Source organism: Trachemys scripta, chromosome 7 (genome assembly GCF_013100865.1).
Source record: "Trachemys scripta elegans isolate TJP31775 chromosome 7, CAS_Tse_1.0, whole genome shotgun sequence".
Classification (NCBI taxonomy): Eukaryota; Metazoa; Chordata; order Testudines; family Emydidae; genus Trachemys; species Trachemys scripta.
In genome coordinates, this window is record NC_048304.1 from 108,298,653 (window position 1) to 108,320,911 (window position 22,259).

The window sequence follows — 22,259 nt, forward strand, 5'->3', positions numbered from 1 at the left end:
TAAGTTTGGACCCAGAACTGATCCCTAAGGAACTCCATTAGTAACCTCCCTCCAGCCTGACCCGTTGTAATCTCCCCTTTAACCAATTCCTTATCCACCATTCAGTTCTCTCACTAACCCCCATCTTCTCCAATTTAATTAATAATTTCCCGTTTGGAACTGTATCAAATGCCTTACTGAAATCCACGTAAATTAGATCTACTGCATTTCCTTTGTCTAAAAAAATCAATTATCTTCTCAAAGAAGGAGATCAGGTTGGTCTGGCATGTTCCACCTTTCGCAAAACCATGTTGTATTTTATCCCAATTACCGTTAACCTCTATGTCCTTAACTACTTTCTTTTTTAAAATTTGCTCCAAGACCTTGCATACAATTGAGGACAAAACTAACAGGCTTGCAGTTTCCTAGAACACATTTTTTTCCTTTTCTTAAAAATAGGAACTTTATTAGCAATTCTCCCGTCATAGGGTATGGCCTTGCTATTGGGTTTGCAATTTCATGTGCCAGTTCCTTTAACATTCTTGAATGGAGATTATCCGGGTCCCCCAGTTTAATCCCATTAAGCCAGCGGCGGGCAAACTACGGCCCGCCCGGCCCCCGAGCTCCTATCCCGGGAGGCTAGCCCCCGGCCCCTCCCTTGCTGTCCCCCCTCCCCCGCAGCCTTAGTTTGCTCTGCCGCCGGCGCAATGATCTGGGCGGCAGGGCTATGAGCTCCTGGGGCAGTGCAGCTGCAGAACCTGGCCTGACCCAGTGCTCTGTGCTGCGTGGTGGAGGCGGCCAGCACGGTAAGGGGGCAGAGAGCGGGGGGGTTGGATAGAGGGCAGGGGAGTTCAGGGTGGTGGTCAGGGGATGGACAGGGGTCGGGGGGGATAGGAGGTTGAATTGGGATAGGGGTCCCAGGGGGGGCAGTTAGGAAGGGGGGGTTGGATGGGGGGCAGGGGGCAGTAACAGGCAGGGGTTCCGGGGGCAGTCAGGGGATAGGGAGAAGGGGTGGTTGGATGGGACAGGCGTCCTGGGGGGCAGTCAGGAATGAGAGGAGGGGTTGGATGGGGCGGCATGGATCCGGGGGCAGTCAGGGGACAGGGAGCAGAAGTGTGTGGATGGGGCAGGGGTCCCCGGGGGGCTGTCAGGGAACAGGGGGTGTTGGATGGGGCAGGAGTCTCGGGGGGAGGGGCAGTTAGGAGGTGGGGGCCGGGCCACGCCCCCCTCCCCTAACCGGCCCTCCATACAATTTACGAAATCCGATGCGGCCCTCAGGCCAAAAAGTTTGCCCGCCCCTGCATTAAGCAGTTGGAATTTGACTTCCACCTCAGATGTGGTAATTTCTACTTCCATATCCTCATTCCCATTAGTGACCCTGCCACTACTCGATTAGCTCTTCATTACCTTTATTACAAACTGAGGCAAAGTATTTGTTTAGGTGTTGGGACATGCCTAGATTATCTTTAATCTCCACCCCATCTTCAGTGCTTACTGGCCGCACTTCTTTCCTTGTTTTCTTTTTATTTATATAGCTATTGACCTTTTAGTATTGGTTTTAATATCCTTTGCAGGGTCCATCTCTGTTTGGCTTTTGGCAGTTCCCACTTTATCCATACACTTTCTAACTTCCAAGAGGTAGCTTTCCTTCCTGGTTCCATCCCATCTTCCATTCCCGGGAACCCAATTTTGTTGTCACAAAAGAAAAATGTTGGGATACCAACATAGGGGCAGAATATTTATGTTATCAACATTTTAAAAATCATAACTTTCACTCCATCCACCACTTTTTATTTAAGCAAAGGATACATTCTGGCCCTAAATTAGTGACTAAAACCAAAATTTTTAAACTTGCGTGTCTAATGTTAATCACTTAAAACCATATTTAGGCACCTAAATGTGTGACCTGATTCAGCAGTGGTTGGATCCACAAACCTGATTGAAGTGACTGGGTGCCCAGCCCTTGGGACAATGATTAAGGTGCCTATGCACATTGATTTAGGTGCTTAGCTTTAAGCACCCAATTTAAATATTTTGTCTTCAAGAAGCAACACTGGACAAGGCTGAAAATGGGGGAACATTCCAATGACAAATGTTTATTCCTCAGACATCCTTGCGCCTAATCTTGAGGCTCTGGAATGCCTGTTTGTCTTAAGAAAATGTGCCAAAAACAGAGGACAGACTTTGTTTTTATACTGAATCCAAGAATGTGAAATGCATTTGTATGGCATCAGTGCTGAATCCTAACAATTGGATGGCATACTGGGAAAGAAATTGTGTCAACACCACTAGGGAGGGTCTAACAGGACTAGAGTAGATAAAATCCAAATCATGCACCTTTTAAACAGAGTTACAGGGAAAACCAATGACAGGGAAGGCTAGCCACACCTCTGACAAATGGTCAGCACTTGGTATTTACATCTCAGGAAATATAGTATTTTAGGAGCTATGTCAACAATCAGTGACAGCTAGGGCCCCAAAGAAGTGATCAGGATATTGTTACCCTTCCCTCTGCTCCCCTCATTTGCTCTCTTGACTCACTGCCTGTGCAGAAAGCCTCTCTACAAACTCTCTTTCCCTCCTCTCCTAATGACTCTCCCTTACCAGCTTCCTTCAGCCATCTACAAAGAACCACCTCCACAGCTTCCTCTGTGTAGGAGCCCCAGACCCATCTGCCCCCTGTCCGTTTCCTCCTACTGTGCTAAACAAAGGGAGAGCAGCAGTGATAGGTAGTAGAGTCAAGCTTGAACCCTCTCAATTACTTTCCTGCATTCCTGCAGGTAACGCCAGGAAGATCCCATGTTCAGCTTTTGTAGGGAGAAAAACCGGCCCCGCATAGTCCCCTCTATGCTTGCTTGCTGTTACCATGTGAACGAAGGCTTCAGGAGAACTACATTAACCTGGGCCAGATGCCACCCACTAACACTGTTCCTCTCCAATCCTGCTAGAGCAGCATCAGCCCCAGTTTGAGCCTACTGTACCCAGAAGTCCAAAACTCTGTCCTTACACCAGTGTAAATCTGAACTAATTCCTTGAGTTGGAAGGATTTACACCAGTGCAGAATATTTGGGCCAGTTTTTTTTAATGGGGACATTATTAGTAGGATTTAGCTCCACTAATTCCTGAATTACCAGCCACGCCTGTAAAGGAGATATCGCAAACAAATGGCAATTTCCATATGTGCATTCTACATTCATTTAAGAAAATTAAATAGAAGAGGCGAAGACTTGGTTCATGTCCCATGAATAGATGGGGAGCACAAAGAGAAAGTTTAGAGAAAGTGTTTCTAATACAATGCTGAGTCCTAGACAGCTCTGGCAAACCACCACCACAGAAAGGAGACAGACTGGAATTAGTCAAGCAAAAAGGTTAACGAAAAGCAAGCAATATCCATCTGTTCTCACTTTAGAGTTTGCACTGTGGATTAAAGAAATATTAGGGTGTGACACTGGCAGACCTGGTTCCAACTCATGCCAAGGCCGCTATGCCTCAGCTGAACACCGACAAATGCGTAGCAGGAAACCAGTCTGGCTCACCTGTGTTTAATGTTGTTAAAACAGGTTTTCGGTTTATGAAAATATGTTTAGTGTTTATACTTTATGAAATGCATGTATATTGCTACATGCATTAATCTCACTGTAGCTCATTTTATAAGGTAATAATTAAGTGTTTTCTCTGAAACCAGTCAGGAGAGAAGCATTACCAGGTGTGAAATACTACTTTACCCCAGGAGGTGTTATTTCCTGCCCAAAAAAGGAAGGCCCATAGACACCAGACAAACCATGTGGAATGTCAGAGGACAAAAGACTTTGTTGACTGCTCCCTCTACACCTCTGGAGAGGAGACGTATACGAAGACTCATCATCAGCTTGAACGTTGGTGGAAGGGAATAAAAATCCCTGATTAGAAGAAGCTGCATCACTATGCTGCTTGGACTCTGCGAGGGTAAGATTTCTAAGCATAAGCTAGGGGTCCCCAGCTGCTTAGTTCGGGTTAGCTCTAGAGAACATATAGAGCTTGCCATTACAGCAGCTTCTATTACCTTTTGGAAACTAACACTAACTCATTGGTGCGTATAGGTTTGCCTGCTTTAAGCTTGTAAATAACTCTCACGTCCTTCTTTTAATTAATAAATAATACATTTATTATTGGATTGGCTAGAAGCATTATCTTTGGTGTAAGATCTAAAGTGCAATTGACCGGGAGTGACTGGTCCTTTGGAACTGAGAGTAACCTGAATATTGTTGTGATTTTTGGTGTAAGTGATGATCTGTCTCAAAGACAAGTGTGCCTAGGTGGCAAGATAGAACGGAGTACCCAAGGGCAATGTCTGTGACTCCATGTTAAGGCTGTTGCAGTGCTTGCGGGGTTCATACTTGATACTTGGTTGGTGAAATCTAAGTGTAGTACTCACAACCAGCCTGGGGTTGGTACTCACCCTCTTGAGCCACTCCAGACAGCTTGGCACAGGAAAATTAACTTTTCTAACATCCCAGATACAGAAAAGCTTACCTTAAAAATGCTAACAGTTAGTTTTTGTTCCATCTAGTTTTCTAACACTGGTAAGACATTAATCAGATGTCACCAAAATGTGGCACCTATGTTCAAGAGACTTGGTGTCATATAAGAAGTGTCTAATAACAGCCATCAAGCATGTCTTTGATCTATGATCTATAGGTCAAACACAGGCCTGGTTAAACTTAGGGAGTGTACTAATCACCTTTCATTCAGGCTAAATAAAAAGAACAACTGAATGTCCCTTAGTGTAGTGACAGCTGAAACAAGAGGGAGCCTCTGCCCAAGGCTGATCAAAAATTAAACCATGTAGGCCAAGGGGAACTGATTCTCTGGTATGACGTCAAATACAGGAACTAGGGGATTGATTGGTTGCAGCTGTGTTTGTCTACCTGTGAGAAAGGCAGAAAGTTATCAGAGAGCAAGAGAAGCAGTGGTGGGTGTGGTCCTGAGAGAAAGATGAAAGACAACTTTTGGGGGGAACAGTATTCACTAGAAAGGTGGACTTGGATTTCTGAACAAGGAAATTGCCTCCTGTTTGTTCCTACTGTGTTCAGGGAAACAGGACTTTGTAAATAAACAGGATTGCAACAAAGAAATACCTGACTTGTATCATCTTTCATCTCAGAACAGAAACAACCCTGCAAGGCCCCAAATATTGGCTAACTACTTGGGACAAAAAGGGAAAATAGTACTGTTTTAGATTATGCTCCCCACACTGGGTGGTGTGGACCAGCCGATAGGATTGAACAGTTTAAACCATATTGAAAGAACTCCCACATCTTTGCAGAAATACTGTACAAAAGATCAAACAGGCTGCAGATTATAGTTAATGAGGATAACAAATGCAACTAGATGAAACACAAAGTTACAAATTCAGATCTTTGATTGGCATCACAGAAGCACAAGTAACTTGAGGCTTGAAATGACATTAGAATACTAACGCTGATATACAGTTGACTCATCCATCTTTATTAGTACTCTGGGAATAATGATGTAAACATTATAAGCTCTGCCACATTTTGTAAGGCAGAATATTTTGTTTGAATTCCCTGTTCTGTGAAAATTATGGAACCCTGTATAAGCAGGAGCAACCCCAAATGAAGTCAGTGGAGCATGCCAGTGATGAATTCAATCTGACTATGCTGCAATGAAAAGAGAGTAAAGTTTCTCTGGCACAATGGGCCAGTTGATTTGGTTATTAACCACAGGTTGGTTGCTCTAAAGCAGTTGGGGATATAACCATTTCCAATTTAGATCCAAACTACAGAATTGGAAAGGGTCCACCAGTGCGGTAAAATTGCAGGGTTGGAATCTTAGATTGTGAATTCTTCATGTGTGGTTGTATAGCACAATGGGGCCCTAATCCTGTTTGGGGTGTTTATGCATGACCACCACCCAATGACATAGGATGGTCATACTAATTGTCAAAATTACCAGTTAACTTAAAGATATGTGACATAAAGCATTATAATTATGCTGCATATCATTCCTCTAGATTAATGCAATATGCATCGTTGGATCATTTGTATTAGCACTCATTTAATTCATTAAAAATAGAGTATATCAGGATTTTTAATTTAATAGGATTAACATGTTCAATATATTTTCCCTTGGTCAATTCAAAGAAAAAATATTTAAGTACATAAAAAGGATACAATGAGAATGGCCATTGCGACTCACAAGAAAAGGAAGTCTGGCTTATTAAAATACATTTCTAAAAATGCATCTATTGATCACTGTTTGCCAAGTTCAGCTGATAAGGGCTCTGCTGAATCTAAATTGAATACGAGATCAATAGCATTAAAAATTATGAAAGAACTAGCATACCAATATAGGCTTTGAAACATCTGGTGTCTGGAACCCACTGTTAAGCTAACAAAAAAGCATGCAAATGAGGTCTTCCGGGATTCCAGCTCTAGCTGGTGTCTTTTAGATGAGCTAGCAATTAATTATGAATGATAAAATGATAGCTGCACATGTTAAAGGCAAAAGGATATTTTAGGGAGGAAATAAAGTAAATCTACAGGGTGGTAAAACACTGTGGGCCTGATCATCCCCTCCTACAGGGAACACCTAAGGATGGGAACTTTCCAATTCACTGTGCAGAATCCTAGAATGTAGTTTCACCAAAGGAACAAAGGATATGACTTTCCAATCATGTGGAAACCCTGAAGATTTATGCTGTCATTGGCTCCCCACCTGCTCCTGTGCCTTCCTCTCCAACTGGGATAAAGAGTGCTGAGTACAAGTTAGTGTTGCAAGGAGCATGCAATCCAGCTGGAATTTCTTTTAAATCATGCTACTGTATGTCACCAACTGTGATCAGAGGTGCTGGAACAATTCGTATAGTGTGGGTGCTGAGAGCAATTGAACCAAACTGTAAACCCTTTATATGATGGAAACCACTTCAAGCCAGGGGGTGTGGCAGCACCCCCAGCACTCCTACTTCCAGCCTCTATGACTGGAAGTCTTTAAAGTGAACCACATCTGAGTTCAGGTTTCTTTCCAAGCATTTTGCACATCTCTAGGTCTAAGGTTCCACCAGATGGAGCCAAGAGCACTGTGGAGATGGACAGCTTGAGTAGCAGTGGTATTCTCCTCAGGGAGCCCTCCCCAGCTGGGTCCTTTCAGGAGAGCGGGATTCTGAAGGAGCCCTACTCTGAATGAAGAATTAAATAATGAAGTAGGATGAGAGGAGCAGACCAATATGGTATTTTGATTGGTGTGACTCACTGTCATGACTGGGGGAAGGGGAAGAACTATGAAGGTCGGGAACAATTTTTTTTTCCTCTACAAAAAAATGGCTTCTGACAAAAACAAAACGTGTGGGGAAGTGTTTGCTTTATTTTTCATGGGAAACTAAAGCTGAAATTTGGCTGATAACTGAAACATCTTGGGATTTAGGGCTGAACATTTTTCCATTTTCAGCTTTTGGGTGAAAACTCCAAAAGAAAGTGTTGATGAAAACATTACATTTTTTTCTTATGGTTCATTTTCGTCAACATTTTTGGCAGGAAAATAAAATTTCTGAGCAGCTCATTTCAATCCTTTCTAAAAGTGCTGTAAAAATCCATTCCTTACATTTAAATCTGAGTGAAATAGTTAAATTCTTAAACAAGTCAGGGGAATAGGTCCACAGGCAAATATCTAGAGAATCTCCTTTGAAATCACACAAGTTTCTCTGGATTTACACCATCATAGCCAAAATCAAAATATATGGGCATATAACAACAATACTAAAACTAATCTTCTCAAGATGCGATAACTAAGACCTCTTTCTGGGTTCACCAATACAATTTGTTCCAGCTAAGGTACACTTTAAAGATGGATAACACCAGAAGCACTTTTTTTTGGTTGATTTATTCACACAGTATTTTAAGCCCCATGGGCATATAGCAATTAGACATTCCCCCTTCATGGAGAAATTTATTTGTCAAGAATAATATATTTAAATCAGGGCAATGCTTCTGTGTTAGTCTCTGCAAACTTTAGCCCTAACACATTACTATTTAATAAGTTTCAGTCCCCATAATCAGTAGATTTACTAGGCCAGAATTCTAGAAAATAGCATGAAAACATATGTATTCACTTGTTTGCCTGATTTGTGCATGCAGTGTTTGCAATGTGCATGCAGTTGTGCCAGTTTCAAAAATACCACATGTAACTGCTCACATACAACAGTGTACAACAAATGTGAAAATTATGTATTCATTTGTTGTGACATTACAACATGGTGTCATTTAGATTTTTTAAAATTTGTATTATATTATTTTATTTACTTTAACATTAATTATAAATGCAATTATTAACATGCCTGGCTCTATTAGCATTATACCGGCTTAAATAACGTGAATTGATATAATTCACTTTAAAGGAGGAATAACGAAACTGACTGTATACAAATTACTGACAAATGCCCCAAACCAAACAAATTGGTAAAACGACATACAGATTATTTTCTAGTAATCTCAGTTGTAGTACCTACAATACATAAAAAAATCAGGCTGTGATTTTAATTAGACGATGCATCTAATACATAATGCAAAATATACATTTTTATTTTGTTTCTCTCTATATATTCAAGTGTCTTTAAGGACTTGAAAAAGGGCCCACAAAAATCAAGCACATTTAGCACAAATGACAAATTTTCCTTGCAGAGGCTGAGATTCCAAAACTACATTGACACTGGCAAAATTGAGCCCCTTAATTTTTCAGTGTTGGAATCTGAAATGCAGAAAAGACTTGGATGTTTGTCAGCTAAGCCTGCAACTACACCAGGCTAGATGAAATGGTGGCAAAATGCTTGTGTCTTACATTCAATAGATCTTCCACTGTTGCAAGTACTGGCGTAGCTGCACTGGTAGTGAATTACTCAGTGCAAACAAGGACTCACAGTCTGTTCTACAGTATTTGTAAGGCTATTGATTTCAGTGACAGGTAAGAGCATGCTGATAGAGCAGGATGACAGGGTAGACTCCACCATGCAGATCTAAGAGAAGAATTTTGCACCGAGGTTCAAACATCACCCATAATTCTATTGCTCTAGAGTAACCAATCTGTGGTCACCTAGCAGTTCATGGGCCAAATCCATATTTGAGCAAAAACACACCCCACAAACAACAAATCTCCGGTGGAAGTCTACCTACATAAAGGTTCAGTAAACACTGAGGATTTGGGTCAGTGGACGTTTTACCCGAGCAAAATCTAACCAGGGACTTGGGAATTTGGCCTCCCAGATTCTTACTCTATTACACAGCATGGCCACTTACAAGTTCCCAGCCCCAGTGGGGTTATAACTTAAATCTTCCTGCTCCAAAAGCACAAGTTCCCTACCTAGCTAAAGGAGAATATGGATCAGTTATTTCTGAATCCGTCTGACAGAGGACAGTGGTATACCTACTACCCATCACATTACAGTACCCAGGTATTTTCTGGATCTCCAAATAGTAGGTGATCCTACACAGATCCCAATTCTACATTGAGTTTTGGATTGGCAGACTTCTGCAGCCCACTCCACAGAGGCCAACTGGAATTCACCCAAACTTCTCATTAAAGGATTGTTCATGTACACATCACATATAGTAAATGCAGCAACACTTAAAAACAGAGTAAGCCAGATGTAGAGTGTCCACCTTATTTCTTTATTGCCATGGTTTTTGTGAGTTAAGGCTGATGATTAATATTGTTTGACCATTCTTTGTCGATGGATTAATTAGTGTAATGACAGATTAATTTTCACACTGCTGAATGTGTGTTAAAAGCAAAGACATACCACATACTGCCTGAGGGGATCTGTAAAATACACAGTAATAACTAGGAAACAGAGGGCTACTGCTCACCCTTTCGTCCATGGCTGCATACTGATAAATGGGTTTAACACTGAGATCAGAGTTACACACACTCACTAAATACAGCTTCTTTCCAACTATAAAAATACATCTAATATATACCCCAAATAGCACACGTCTGAAAAAAATGGTGGGAAAATGCTGCTGAATTTCAAGTTGCAAATAAGAACCATCTAAAATTCCACACATTACATTTTATGAACAATAGCTACAAAAATCCTGCTCTCTGGAATCAATTTTTATTTTATAGTAGGGGTTGTTTCACAGGGCTCAAGACATCCTCCGACAAGGATCAATTCTTTAGGTCCATCTCACACACACATGTACCCCTGCCTGACTTCAATGAGAGTTCCATGCACAGAATGCCTGCAGAATCTGACCCCCTAACCCTAAAGACCCCCACTATTTCCCAGTCCTCACACAAAGCGCCAGTTAGACACTGCATTTTGTCTATAATCTTTCTGGTGGAATACTAGACAGGGCACACTGTCGGATTTGTCAGTAAAAAGAAGAACAGGAGTACTTGTGGCACCTTAGAGACTAACAAATTTATTAGAGCATAAGCATCCGAAGCATTAGATGCATCCGAAGAAGTGGGCTGTAGTCCACGAAAGCTTATGCTCTAATAAATTTGTTAGTCTCTAAGGTGCCACAAGTACTCCTGTTCTTCTTTTTGCGGATACAGACTAACACGGCTGTTACTCTGGGATTTGTCAGTGTTACTCCATAATTGGCAGGAGAAGTATCTATTTAGCAACACCAGCCATCCTTCTACCTGGAGCTGAGTAAGTTCTGCACACATCACTCATTGCTCTTATTAGCCCAGTAAGCAAGTGACCAGAAACATGACCCAAAAGCTCTTTTTTTAAAAATAAAAGGGGGGGGGTATTTGTAAAAGGGATTAGAAAAAAGAGAAGGGAGAAGGACTGAGGTTCATCGTTGTCCATTTGCAAAAATTGCTGACTGGTCATATGGAATGCACTCAACTGATTTCAGTCCCTCAGTACCTGGAAAAATCATGGAGCAGGTCCTTAAGGAATCAATTCTGAAGCACTTAGAGGAGAGGAAAGTGATCAGGAACAGTCATCATGGATTCACCAAGGGCAAGTCATGCCTGACTAACCTAATTGCCTTCTATGACGAGATAACTGGCTCTGTGGATGAGGGGAAAGCAGTGGACATATCATTCCTTGACTTTAGCAAAGCTTTTGATACAGTCTCCCACAATATTCTTGCCAGCAAGTTAAAGAAGTATGGGCTGGACGAATGGACTATAAGGTGGATAGAAAGCTGGCTAGGTCGTTGGGTTCAACGGGTAGTGATCAATGGCTCCATGTCTAGTTGGTAGCTGGTATCAAGCAGAGTGCCCTAAGGGTCGGTCCTGGGGCCGGTTTTATATCTTCATTAATGATCTGGAGGATGGCGTGGACTGCACCCTCAACAAGTTTGCAGATGACACTAAACTGGAGGGAGTGGTAGATACGCTGGAGGGTAGGGATAGGATACAGAGGGACCTAGACAAATTAGAGGATTGGGCCAAAAAAAATCTGATGAGGTTCAACAAGGACAAGTGCAGAGTCCTGCACTTAGGACGGAAGAATCCCATTCATTGCTACACACTAGGGACCGAATGTCTAGGCAGCAGTTCTGCAGAAAAGGACCTATGGCTTACAGTGGACAAGAATATGAATATATGGAGATACACCTATCTCATAGAGCTGGAAGGGACCCTGAAAGGTCATCAAGTCCAGCCCCCTGCCTTCACTAGCAGGACCAAGTACTGATTTTGCCCCAGATCCCAAAGTGGCCCCCTCAAGGATTGAACTACTCACAACCCTGGGTTTAGCAGGCCAATGCTCAAACCACTGAGCTTACTAAAATCAATGACAATTCTCCACTGTCTTCAACAGGCGCAGGATTGGGTCCACAGTGAGAATACCTTCCACACAGCTCATTGGCCCCTTATTGTTTCCCCTTTTGTCATCTCTAAGGGGAAAAAGAGTCATTCAAATTAAGATACTAACATATGTAACATGAGTATCTCAGATGAGTGTATTTTGCATATTGAACCATCATCACAGCCCTCAGGATCAACTTTTGCTTATTTAAACAAAGATAAAATTGTATTATGCACGCAAATCTCTCCCTGATTTTAGTAGGAGATTTACCTGCACATGAAAAATGGGATCAGGCAATCACTGGGTACATACTTGTGTTTTGTTTGCAAGCAATGTATTTAGTTACATGACTATGGTCAAATTTAGCTTTGTAGGTCTCCTGCAAAATATTTTTAGGTCTTCTTTTCCAATCTTTACAGATCTATTTTGTGCTTCTGTAACACTGACAGACCCTGGGCATCGGCAGGTGGGATTGAACCTGGGACCTCTGGATCTCAGTGCAGGAGCCTCTACCACCCGACTCTTATCTAAGGCTGTAGAACAAACTCATTAATCTCTCTCTCTCTCTAAGTGGTCTCAGAGCCACTAGATAAGACAGAACACCACATCCAGGAGGTGTGTGGGATACATATTTCCCCTAGCTGAGGAAACGTGTCCCAAGCTCCAGAGACTTCCCAGTTGAAATCCCGGATGAGTCCCCACTTGTACGGCAGGCGGGATCAAATCTGGGATCTCTGGAGCTTAGTGCATGAACCTCTCTACTGCATGGCCCTTCGCTATAGATAGCTCTCTCACTCAACACCACATCCAGGAGGTGTGTGGGTTACACTTCTATATCAGCAGTGTCATTAAAACCCTTTCGCATGTTTTCTATCTAATGTAATAATACTTAGTACTTGCCTAAATGGCCTGGATGCTCATCCCACACCATACTGTTATGCAGATAAAGAGGAATTAAAACATTGTTTTTGTAGGAAACATTTATACAGACTTTTGCCCCAATTCTGGAAACACTAAATGCATATGCTTAACTGTAGTTTATGCATATGATTATGCTTACTGGGTGGTTCATGGGACTAAAGTTAAGCACATACATAAGCATTTGTTTTCCTCACTAAGAATCAATTTGGTTATAGAAGAAACAGTGGGCTAGATCTGTCCCTTTCATTTTGCTCTGGTGGTGCAACAGGAACAGACAGCTCACTTGAGCACTGGGAAGTCAGCTACACTACAGCCATTCTGGACCAGCAGAACAATGCCATGGAAGCTGGGAAGTTACTAATGGCAAAAGTCAGAGCAGGTCTGAAGCAACTCTAACTTGGATCAGAGACCAAACATCTCCAGCTGCTTCCAGGATCATGTGGTGGTTATAGAAGGGTCAGTACAGAAATCCACCTATGTTCCTGCCCCATTCAGGTGCCCTGAGCACAGCTCTGAGGATCTGGTCCTATCACGGATATGATTTAAAACATTTCAGAACTGAAGACAACTGCATTGGTTGGTTGGTTTTCTGCAACACACAAGATATGAAGTTACTCTTGTAGACGTTATTGATGCTGAACACTCAACTGCTGCATGGAGACTGACAGAACGATATGAATGACAAATTACTTACTCTTGATAGCGTTATCCCAGATCTTGGATTAAGTTAGGAGGTGTTTGCAATACATCTAATAATGTTAGGAGGTGTTTGCAATACATCTAATAATATTATCATCATAATCAAAGAGGAGGTTGAAATGCCTCAGGGCTCCATCTTGCAGAATGTATTGGAATGGCAATGGTTTATAGGTTATCACCTTGTTCCAGCCACCAGCCAGAAATGTGTCAAAGTGAAACATGACCTAATTTTTATGCAGTTATTTTATATGGCTGGTTTGACAGGACTTAACACACATGCACTACCTCACACTTTTCTATGAATCATAGAGTATTTACACCAGGGGCTTGATTACAATGGCAAATAGTAATTTAGACAGTAATATATTTGTTTTGCATGAGGTTGTAAGAATTGTATTTTATTTCTTTCCCACCGTAGAACAGCCCCATGGCAAATAGTGCAATTCTCACCTCAACTCGCAAGCACAACTTCCATTAACATTAGTGGAAATTTTCCTCTCACAGTCCAGTGAGAACGCACACCTACATTTGTTTTTAAATCAGAGAAGACGTTAAGATCACTTTCTGCCAGGTCCAAATGTGATACTTGGCAACATATATTTGAGATTCCACATTGCTGACTGGACTTCAGTTGTGTTTTATGCAACTCTACTAATATAAATTAGCCAGCTGATTATTTATAATGGAATATAAACACATACAATTTTTGTCAAAATGCATATTTTATATTATTAATGGGATAATTATTTGAGGCGTTATCAGAGTTGAATGAAAGATCGCTTGCTTGCTTTTTAGGTTTCCTTTCTCTGCAACACCTGCTCTTCCCTACACCTGTAGCTTTGTATCCTGAGTTTCTCTTTGAGTTGGGAGCTGTGATGAACTCAAAAATTTAAAGTGAAGCCACTATATTTGCCTGATTTGGGATATATAATAAGCAATCATCCTATCTGTACATGGCATGCCACTATGATCCAAACTATAGTCCACATTCAGTTGGAACTCAACCCAGGCTTGCCATAAAGTTAAAAATGCAGTGAGCTTCTCTGAAAAATAGCCCATGTTTCTGGTTTGTAATTAAACCTGAAGCTAGGTGAGTTTTGCTCAGTTTAAGGCTTGACTGAAAATTTCACTCAGCTCCTCATGACCTCACTGGAGTCTAGGGCAGTACAAAACAAACTAATAGTTAAAACTATTCTGTTACGCTGGCTCCTTAAGACAGCACAAAATACAGGAATTCTCCTCCTGTGGAAAGTTCCTTCTGGCCTTAAGGGTACATTTACACTGCAATAAAGCCCCCTGGCACTGAGTCTCAGAGCCTGGGTCAATTGACATTGGGGTTCAGGCTGGAGTCCAGGCTCCGAGACTCTTCCCCCTCAGAGTCTCAGAACCTGAGTTTCTAGCCCAAGCACAAACATCTATACTGCAGTTTTTAGCCCCACACGCCAAGCCTGAGTCAACTGACCTGATCCAGCCGTGGCCATGCCACTGGTCTTTTATTGCAGTGTAGACATACCCGGAGAGGCTATGTAAGTCAACAGCTTTCAAAGAGATGCCAAGATTTATACACAATATTTTTAGTTAAAAAGTTTATCCACCTAATATGGAAATAGCTTTATTTTATAGAAAACTAGTGTGGCATCCTCCACTCAGACAATTCTCCACAAAGTTCACAGATCTCTGCACTCCTGCTGGCTATGCTATCTCATTTAAGAACCTTTTTCTTTCTTTCCCTCAACTTTCGGAGGTTTGTGTCTTAAGAGGTTCAAAAGAAAAAAAGTGGTCCAATACAGTATCATGGTGGATCATCATTAAAGAGAAGCCCCATCCTACCCATATGCTACTGCAGGTCGAATCTTCACGTTCAGATCAATGGACACAGTTTAAGACAAATAGCAGAAATGATCACTCACACACACACATATAAATGGAACAACCACACCTTAAAAAAAAACTAAAGGGGAAAATCACAACAATAGGAACAATCATCACCCATTACTGCTCAAGTGCAGCAACGTCAACTTTACACCAGGAGCAGACAACTAGCTTCAAACACTAAGGGTATGTCTAACTGGCACAAGTTATATCACTTTTATTAAAACGCCGGAATTAAACCGCTGTTACGTGTCCACACTGTGCTACTTGTGACGCTGGAGCGCATCCACATTAGCAGCTCTTGCAATGGCAAAGAGAGCGGTGCATTGTGGGAGCTATCCCACTGTGCAACTGGCCGCAGGGTGCTTTGGGAAGGGTTCGCAATGCCTCATGGGGCAGGCACAGCGTCACATGATTCAGGTTTCCCAATCCCATTGTTTCATGGGCATCCTACTACATTCTCAGCTGCTTGTCAACTGAAGTGGGGAGGAGGGAGAGAGTGTGACAGGGAGTGTGTGTGCGTATGGAGTGGGGGAGAGAGAGAGAGTGTGTTTTGGGGGACAGTGAGTGTGTCAGCAGGCTGTCTTGTAAGTTCAGACGGTGGCGGGAAGCAACCAGTCCCAAGGCAGGGGGAGGGAAACCCCTACATCAGCCCCCACCTTCCTCCCTGGGCTCTCTGCCCAGCAATCTCTCTCTCAGACACACATGCACACAGACACCTGCTTCTGTGTTCAACAGCACCAGCATTCCACATTAATGGTTTGCTTTGTGTCCTGGAGCAGATCAGCACAGCTCGCAAGGGCTGTCAGAAAGGGAGCTTTGAAAGGGGAGGGGCGCATGTCTCCTGGGCAGCCGAGTTCAAAACAATGAGCAGAGCGGTCACTTGAGGCATTATGGGACAGCTCCGGAGGCCAATTACAGCACAGAAAGCAATCAAGTGTCTACCCTGGCAATAGAGCGCTGGAGCCTCTGCGCAAATAGCCTTAGGACTCTCATCAAAGTGGGGTTTCTGTGCACAAAGTGGCTTGGCAGCGTGTACACGTCTGCAGTTTGAGCGCAAAAAGCTGCTATACTGCGCAGACACTTGCCAGTGTAGATAAGCCCTAATGCATCGCTGAAGACAGTTGACTGACACATGCTACATGTCCCAGAATATTAGTACCGTGAATGGTGTTTGCTATACCGTGGCATACACACTGGTTCCTGTCCCTATTTCATTCATCAGCGAGGTGTGAATATTGCAGTGATAATGCGCAGTCATTTTCATCTGCGATTCAGAGAATTTTCCTGCTGAGAGCTGCATCTTTTGACATTTCTGTATATTGATATATGTGGTTTCTCATAATTCATATGGTACTCATCACAAACTGCCAATCTAAATCTGTGGGTGGAGGAAGATATTCTCCAGGGTGTGTCCACTTTATATTTTCAGTTGTGTTGTGGTTTTTCCATTAACAGATGTCCTAATATGAGCATGCCTTCACTCCCACACTGCTGTTGCACGTCTCTTGATTGGTGTTACTTAATGCACCTAACACGGATATCCAAGGGCATGTCTCATATTTATTAGAGTTGAGGTGGGAGGATTCAGCTTATAGATGGTCTGAGACAAAAATGCCACAGACCGTCTGTCAAATACTAGTGCATAGTTTATGCAAATGTCTTTGATCAGCTTGGGAACATTTAAGGAGGACTATTTTCACCTGGAAATGGGGATAAACTGACATTTCTTCCATGAAACCAATATCAGGGGTTTCTCCTATGTGTAGAGCTAAATTCCTCCTTCGCTGACAATAGCTGTAGTATTGTGACCCTATGCACCCCTGTATTTACACACTCCTGCAATAACACCTCTCGAGACATATTTTGTACAAGTATCACATGAAAGCTAATAACACCAGTTAAGATCATCGTAAAATACATGTGCTAATGTTATATATGAAGTTAGGAATTCGCTCTGTATGATGTTACTGTGTTTCAACCAGTCACTTCTGAGGAGTGAGTAAGCAGGTGTTTTCCAGACAGAAGGTGCCTCCATCCAGGTTCAATCACAGACAATTGGCAGTCACAATCAAGTGGTCACTCATTGGCCTATCAGAGGCTGTAGGGACAGATCAATTTGCACTGTAGAAAGCACCAGCGAAGAAGCCATCGAACCTTCTCCATCAGACTCCAGGGTATCTTCCCTCACAGCAGGACCACTGAACTTTGAGAAGGCTACATTTCAAAAGTTCACTGGACTATAAAAGAGAGGGGCAAAGAACCCCAAGTGATCCTTCCCTAAGAAGGCAAAGGACCCAAGCACTTTGGACTCTGTGGGCGATCCTGATCAACGGGTGGTCAGCCATCTTGCTGGGAGGATGCCTGGTCAGAATTTCACCTTGATCCAAGACTGTAGTCTTGTTAAGTCTTAGTCACTAGAAAACATTTTTCACTTGTATTTGTTTGTAACCATTGCTGGCTTCATCCCTTATACCTGTACTCACTTAAAACCTCTCTTTTTGGATTAAATAAACTTTTTTTTTTTTTAAATCACAAGTCAAACCCAGTACTGGGTTTATTTAAAGAGATTTAAAGTATCGCCGGGCAAAGCAATAAGTTGCCATGTTTTTCTCTCTTTAAAAGAGCAATGGATCTTATTACTTCTCTGACTGTTCCTGCTCAACAATTCAGGGTAGATGGTTTGAGGGAAAATCAGCACTAGGGTGGGGGTGAGGGTCACTTGGCTAGTAGTAACCAAGGCTGGTGTAGCCCGGAGTGTGACTGTGGTGTGACAAGCAGGCTGAGTTGGAGTCTGAGTTGCTGAACCAGGGTTGCTCAACACAAAGTCACTCAGTGCACACTTGTATCCTGGCTAGGAGCATCCAGACAGGGAGGACCAGCAGCAGAGCATTTTAAGGCATTCAGAGTTACAGGACAAGCAGTGACATAACCTCTCGCTGAACTGAATTACACCCCAGATCCTGGCTGGTATATCTTACTAGTACATGCCAGATGATGCTGAGTACAACCTGGACCTGAACATACACAGTTCATCAGAAAATCAATTCCTGAATCCAACTTCAAAATGCAAAATCTGGCTTAGTAACTCAATTCACTAACACTAGATATAAAAGGATATGGAACATCAGAACCACCACCACTGACGCAATCCAAGCTCCCTCTCCTGGCCTTTGTGAATAGTGCATATCTGAGCAAAACAAGATAGTTGAGTACCTCTTTCCAAAAGACACTCATATCTGGACAAACATGTCAAAATTATTGCATATATTCTGAAACACCCAAGGGAACACCCAAGACAGAAGTTGGATAAAACACATCATTACACAATACCTCTTTATTTCCTTTGTCAATCCCTCCCTGTCTTGAGCAAGTGATCCTACATCATCAGCTGGTGTAGGAGCCAAGGATGCATCCTCAGGAACAGATGTAACAGGGTTCTCAACTTCTTTGCTACCAGGCTGGGAAGTGCTGCAAAACAATTCAATTATTATAAATAACAACCTCTGCAAAATGTAATCAATGCCAAGAAGTTTTCAACAACATTTGCAAATTACCCTTGAGACAGTAGCTTACTGTCAGACTGATTTGTTATGAGTCTGCCATGTTTTCTTTTCCCACATATAGAGCCCAGAATAAATAAATAGCTAATAGCTACTATCTATCTACTTGGCAGTTCTGCTGTGTAGTGTCTTTATGCAATGATCTCAAATCACTTTGCAAACCATAATTAATCCCCACAACACCCCCAAGAGGTTGAGAGCTTAGCAGTTTGTCATTTCCAATCCTAAAAAACAATAGTAAAGTTTTCTTTCTTGAAACTTTCAATATGCTGCAGAACTAAATGAATTTTCACTATAAAAACATTAGGGTTAGAGATCCGCGGTATTGTTTTAATACCAAGCAACTGCCACCATATTGCTAAGTTTCACAGTGCTGAGTTTAGAATACATATGAGATTTCAGTTCATTAATTTCAGAATACGTAAAATATATTTTTAAAAAAGCCAACCGGGGTGTATCAATGATGATGGTGATGGCAAGAAAGTCAGTTTGGTAACGGAGTGCCCTCTCCTGACTATATCAGGAAAATACTGGTGATAAGTTACAGCTGCAATTTTGTCAGGGTGTTTTTGTTTTTGTTTTTTAAATGATGAGCCACAGGATAGTGTACAGTGAAAAGGACAATGGACATTTAAGAACAGCAGAAAAAGGCATGACACCAGAGACAAAACATTACTGTTGCCTTTATTCCATTTTCGAGCAATCAGAACAGGAATGTGGCGTTACAACAGTGAACGCCTTTGAAAATAAGTGTTGCAATAATGGAGCCAATCTTTGTCCAGCTCTATTTGGACAATTTTTCAAAATGGTCTTTTTTTTTTTTTTAAATCTATGGTGGGGAGGAAGGGAGCCTGGCATTTAAACCATGAAAGAATGAAGCTTTTGATTGGGATATTTTCAAATACTCGGTCCAATACGTAATGCCTCCAGAAATAGGCTTTCACCCACTGCACGGTCAACACATGCATTTGCATCTAAAAAGAATGTACGCAAAGGTGATTGGAATGCTGATAGATAGCCCTCAGTGGATACAAAATTTGTATCCACATCCTATCCTCAAACATGGTCTGCGGATATCTGCGTCCCTGGATATAAAGCGTGTATCTGCAGATTTGCAGGGCTCTTGATATAAAATTTGGATCTGCATCCATCCATGATCCGCAAACGTGATCCGCAGAGATCTGCATCTGTGGATACCCACAGATATAAAGCAGATATCCAGAGATTTGCAGGGCTCTACTGATATGTGGGAGACAGCCTTCCTCCTCAACTAGAACAACTTCCACGAAATCCCACCTGGCAACAAATGTCTCAACTTACAAAACTCAGGAAGGGACGAGCAGAGCATGTGCAAAACCCGCACAGCAGGTTCTGTTAACGAGAGAGAAGACCACGATTTAGCAGACAAATGCATCTGCAGCGTCATAAAAACAAAACCATTAACCAAATGCAAAAATTTAAAAGAATGCTGTCGGGCTTTATAAAATGAACAGCAATACAACCAGCCAGAACATGCTGCTGTAAAATAAATAAAAATCCTCTGCCCTCTTTACTCATAGGCTTCCTTTCTGCTACATGCTGTGCTGTCCTAACCCATCCTGTCTCTCCAGAACAGGCTCCCTTCCATCTGTTAATAATTTTAACCATTTAATAACTACACTCTTTCTGCCTTTGTCTGCAAATGATTATACTAATGCAGAAAAAGTAAACTCCAGAAGATTTTTTTTAAAGTAATTATGGTTCCTGTAGGAAAACATCCAGTGTAAGACAACAACTATTGGTACAGATCAAACCAGACCAGGTTATAGTTAAGTGACAGAAACCAGGTAAAAAGCTATGAGCAACAACACAGATCATTTCATACTATTCTCTTTAGGTAAGCAGAGCTTGCTTTTGTGGCTTATAGGACTCTCTAGTCTCCTGACATGCGTGCATGTGTGTATATGTCTTAAAGTGGTGGGATCTGCAGTCACTTTGATCTCTTCTGGGAGTAAGTTTCACATTTTGAAAGAAACAAGCTATTTCCTTTTTCATTTACTATTTTTCCCTTAGCTAAAAATTGCCTTTGTCCTTATATAGTAATAATGTCAAATATATACAGCATTTGTATAACTATATAGGGTCACACCAAAATTAGAAGAAAATACTAAAAGCAAAAAATAAACTGCCAAAAATAAGTAAGCATCAAACATCTGTTAGGAGTGTAAACAGAGCATCACAAAAGGAAACAAATGCACAAGGAGGCTAGTCAAGACAGGAACACACCAAATATACATAAGATTTCTGGGGTCTTTTTTAATACATGTTTACCCTCCAAAATACTGCAAGAATATTCTGAAATAAAGGCACACCAGTAAACTGCTTACAACACTACTCTCTCTCTCTCTTTTTCACACACACACACACACACACACACACACACACACACACACACACACACACACACACACACACTTTTTGATTCTCTCCCACCAACATTCCTTCAAGTCTGCACATAAAAGGGAAACATTTCCCATGGAAACGTATTTTGTCTACTGTCATTTCTAATGCGTGTTTCAAAATGAAACTAGCCGCCAGAACTGGCTTTTTAATAGGGATGGTTTACTTTGTATGAGCTATGACATAAGCCATGTTGATAAAAACAATTTTCAAACACTTCACATTTAGAGAGCACTTTGCATTTTTCAAAATGTTATATAAAACATGACTAAATTCCCACAATGACCGTGTGGGGCTGGTAACTATACTGGGCTCTGTTTCTTGGTTGTGCAAATGATGCCAGAGTGATTTCGATACAGACAAAATAATCACTAGGAACGTGGAAGAGGGATAAAGTGCTGCTAGCATGGGCGTGCAATTCATTGCTTGTGTAACTTGTTGAACCACCCATAGTTGGGTTCGGGCCACAGGGAATGTGGTCTGTGCAAAGTGAGACCTGTCTGCCATTACTAGCTGCTGCACTCGTGCAGCAATGATGTCAGGGTGACTGAACTCAGGGTCTGTCTACATAGCAGCTGGGAGCGAGCCTCCCAGCCTAGGTATACAGACTTGTGCTACCTCCACTCAAATTACCAAGCTAAACACAACAGTGTGCAAAAAGAACAGGAGTACTTGTGGCACCTTAGAGACTAACAAATTTATTAGAGCATAAGTCTTTTCGTGGACTACAGCCCACTTCTTCGGATCCGAAGAAGTGGGCTGTAGTCCACGAAAGCTTATGCTCTAATAAATTTGTTAGTCTCTAAGGTGCCACAAGTACTCCTGTTCTTTTTGTGGATACAGACTAACACGGCTGCTACTCTGAAACAACAGTGTGGACACTGCGGCATGGGCAGCGGCTCAGGTGAGCCATGGGAGCTTGGACCCCGGGAGTCGAGCAGTCTTGGACTTGGGTGGCTACCCTGAGCTGTCACTCGTGCTGCAATATACACACTGCTGCATTTAGCAAGTTAACCTGAGTG

At 42.0% G+C, this 22,259-nt stretch overlaps 1 protein-coding gene across 12 annotated transcripts in view; it reads right to left on the reverse strand.

Annotated features, from left to right (window-relative positions):
- The window catches only part of TACC2 (transforming acidic coiled-coil containing protein 2), a 184,373-nt gene that overhangs the window by 89,259 nt on the left and 72,855 nt on the right, over positions 1 to 22,259 (reverse strand). For all 12 annotated transcript variants that reach the window (XM_034777951.1, XM_034777952.1, XM_034777959.1 and 9 more), the window contains one exon: positions 18,569 to 18,706. In XM_034777951.1, the coding sequence (XP_034633842.1) occupies positions 18,569 to 18,706 (138 nt within the window). The remainder of the gene's footprint in view (positions 1 to 18,568; positions 18,707 to 22,259) is intronic.